Source organism: Pelecanus crispus, chromosome 10, assembly GCF_030463565.1.
Source record: "Pelecanus crispus isolate bPelCri1 chromosome 10, bPelCri1.pri, whole genome shotgun sequence".
Taxonomy (NCBI): domain Eukaryota; kingdom Metazoa; phylum Chordata; class Aves; order Pelecaniformes; family Pelecanidae; genus Pelecanus; species Pelecanus crispus.
The window spans coordinates 20,365,607-20,369,073 of record NC_134652.1 but is presented as its reverse complement, the minus strand read 5'-3'; the positions used below and the strand labels follow the sequence as shown (position 1 = coordinate 20,369,073).

At 37.7% G+C, this 3,467-nt stretch overlaps 1 protein-coding gene across 1 annotated transcript; it reads right to left on the bottom strand.

The window, feature by feature from the left end:
- Window positions 1–1,218: 1,218 nt before the first annotated feature.
- CH25H (cholesterol 25-hydroxylase) lies at window positions 1,219–2,113 on the bottom strand. The gene has a single exon (XM_009492456.2). It carries the CDS (start codon window positions 2,111–2,113, stop codon window positions 1,289–1,291), a length of 825 nt encoding a protein of 274 aa, XP_009490731.1. The 3' UTR covers window positions 1,219–1,288.
- Between the last annotated feature and the right edge of the window lie 1,354 nt (window positions 2,114–3,467).

Here is a 3,467-nt window from a genome sequence, read left to right as displayed (position 1 = left end):
ACACTCTGTATTATTTGCACTTTCTCTGTTTCCGTCACTATCCTGAGAGATTTATTAGTAATAAAGGACAGAAGATTATAAGCATTAAAATGTTATGTAATGGACATAAGAAGTCCATATGGATGTCTGCTGAATGAGACATGGAAGACCTGCTTCTCTCTTCATGCTTATTTTTTTCAGTGTGACTTCTGTGAGACTACATGACAATGTTCTATATACAACTGTTCTTCTAGCAACATGTAGCCATTTTGTTCTACGGTTTAAGATTCTGAGAGGTTTGATTCTATTTCCCTGAACTCTGCTTGAAAGAATAATCTATTTTGTAGCAACTCTGTTTATATTCCTTGCCAGGTTTTTGCATGCAAGTAACAACTAATTGATGTGGTTGTGGAGGCCCAATGCTCCCTTTTATTAAGTGGCTGCTTAATGTTCTGCTCTCAGACCATAAATTTAGTGAAAATTATGCAAGCTTCTCACAAATGTAATCATAAAATTTCACCATGGCTTTTTAAACTGCATTCTTCAATATTCTATTTCTACAAAATTGAAAACTATTTAAAAATAACACGTGATTCTGGAGAAAAAGTAGTTCACTTTTGAAATAACATGACAATATTTTAGTAAGAAAAGTCTGAAACTTTGAAACTCAAATAAACAATAGCTATGCAAAAGGAATTACACCTGTTCCTAATATGAAGAGGAATGAATAAAACTAAACAGAATATAATTTTAAAAGAATGACCATATTTATTTTCTATTAAAAACAGACAGTACTTCAAGGTTTAAAATATAAATATCAAAATTATTGCAGAGTTAGCCAACTAGCTTTGTTTGGCAGCAATATTTTACAACATCACTGTGCAATAATATACTCTGGCAGATTAAACTCCACAAAATCCATGATGTGTACCTTTTCTGTTTACATCATAAATCATCCTACAACAGTAAGATAATTGTTCTGGCGTATGTATAAAACATCATACAGTAATACAATACATGCTTTATGAAAGCTGAAAAGAAGGAAAGAAGAGAGAATGTCTCTTAATGCTTCCCTTACACCTCTGAGTCAAACAAATTTAAGCAACAGATATATACCCTCTCATTTGCAGTCATTTAACATAGGCAGTTCCAACTATACATACAAATACACATATATTAAGGGGATTTGTTATAAATAACTACTGTTTTTACAGGCAGCTTCAAATACACAATTTTCTGCATGTCTTTGAAAAATCAATGTCCCAGTTTAGTCTATAAAAAATAAGAGTTCATCCACAGGGAAATATCCTTAATTAGAATGCGACTCTGTGAATGTCCCAAAGAGTTTGTCCCAGTGGGTGAAGTAAGGAGCATAGTTTGATTTGAACTTCAGATGATGGAGATCATGATGTGGTGCTCCTCCAAACAAACCAAAAGGCACAAGGTGGTGAGTTGACCATGGAAGGTCGTATCCTGAATGGTCCTCCACTGACAACCAAATGTTTACAAGGAAGAAAATCATTTCTGTCAAAGGATGGCATCCGAGGAGCACTGGGTTGATAGCAGCAAAAAAACCCAGCGAAAGCAATTCCCATATGCTGGAATACTGTGTAGTAAGAGCAAACGTTGACACATGCTTGTGATGCACCTTGTGGAAGGTCTTGTAGAGCCAAGGCACCTTGTGATGAAGCAAATGCCACAGGAAGTACTCAAAATCAAACAGAAGCAGGCAAACTCCTACTTCCAGCAGGACCTCAGGAAGCTCTGGAGCTATCACTGGTAGATTCATTGGTCTCCAGTACCAATGGAGAAACGTCACCGGGAAGATGAAAACAACATGGTGATACACGCTTTGAATAATGCAAGGCACCATCATTCCAAGAGTTGGATAGTTCTGCGGCTGGATTTTGTATTTTCTCAGATTTGGTAGTCTAGTGCTTAAAAAGTCCAGTGCAATATATGGAAGACAGAAAGCCATGTATGCTGTAAAAGAAAACAGCACTGGAAAAAATGGTGACTTGATCAATGTCTCCTTTGCTGTGACAAAGTCCCAAAGAGACTGAAGGCACAACCTGTCCCGCTGTCCATCCATCGCATAGCTGAGCAGCGCTCTGTCTGGCAGGCTGCGGTTCATGCTGATCGCAGTCTGAGACGTCTGGAAATCCTGCAAGCCTTTATCTAGCCTGCTCAAGGGAAAACTCCGCCCATCAGAAATCCTTACTGAGAAATACGTAGCTTTAAAGAGGAAGTTCCCTTTCCTGTTATACCGAAGCTGTATAATGTAACAGAATTAGCTGGCCAGGGTAATCAGTGGAGCTCTACAAGAGACTTGCATGATAGGAAAATTAAGCAGAAATGCAGAACTCTTAACAGTGGAATTCAGAGAAAGAAGGTAGGATCATTTTCCACTCCACGTAGTGCACACTCGAAAAACTGCTGTCTCTTACTAATTTAAAATTGTGTCATCCTTTGTTATCCTTTTGCCTTTACAGGTAAGGAAATACAACCTACTAGTGATTTTTTTTTTTTTTTATGTGACTGCTACCAAAGATGTACAGGTACCTAAACCCCAGGTCTGACCTGTGGATGTTTGGTGGGTAATGGATGTGTGCAAACACACATTTTCTTAGTGATCCCTTGGGTATACAACAGGCTAAGTCAAAACCTTTAGGAGAACTACACTATGCTTCCAGTCTGAATGCGGTGGCTGTGACTTATCTCCATCTACTTTTGAGGTCGTGTTCTCCTTTATGCTCCTGTATCTACTTGACATAGCAAAATCCACCTGGCTTGACTAGATGCAAAATTGAGCCAACAACTTTTGAAGAACAAAATATCCCCCAGTTGCTAGGAAGAATACAAGACAAAACCTCATTATTCCTCCAAACAGACACTTAGTGCATTATTGCATTATTACAATATTCACTCCACATCTCAACAGTTCTTTGAGCAATATCATATGGAAATCATCCTTTACCCAAGTATCAAACTAACATGCAATTAAAAAATCCACTGGTTAGACCTATGTCCTTTAAAGGATCTTCCTTTGACCACAGGCAAGCACACAGCAGACAGAAGTTAGCAGGCTTGACTCCCAATATTTCTAATTTGCTAAAAGTATTTTAGGGGTAAACGATGGAGGTTTTGATTTAACCACTAAGACATCACTTCTTTTGTGCTTTCAGAAAAAGAAAAACAAAGCTTTGAACATGTAGGGAAACAGACCTTGCCATCAGCTTCCTATGAACTCACCTCTTTTGTAGGTACAGCATCTATTCTAATATTGGAAATGAGCTCAACTTCCTGGATGGCTTTATTAGCTTGTTCAGACGATTTTAGTTCTTTGCTATTCAGAAAAGAAATCTGATGAAGGAAAATGGAAGACACAATTTCCTTGCTTCTCAATAATTAAGAATGATTAACTAGCAGTGACCTTTTCTGAACTATGCATGGACTTCTAATACTTAAGTTTACTTGCAGTCTCGACT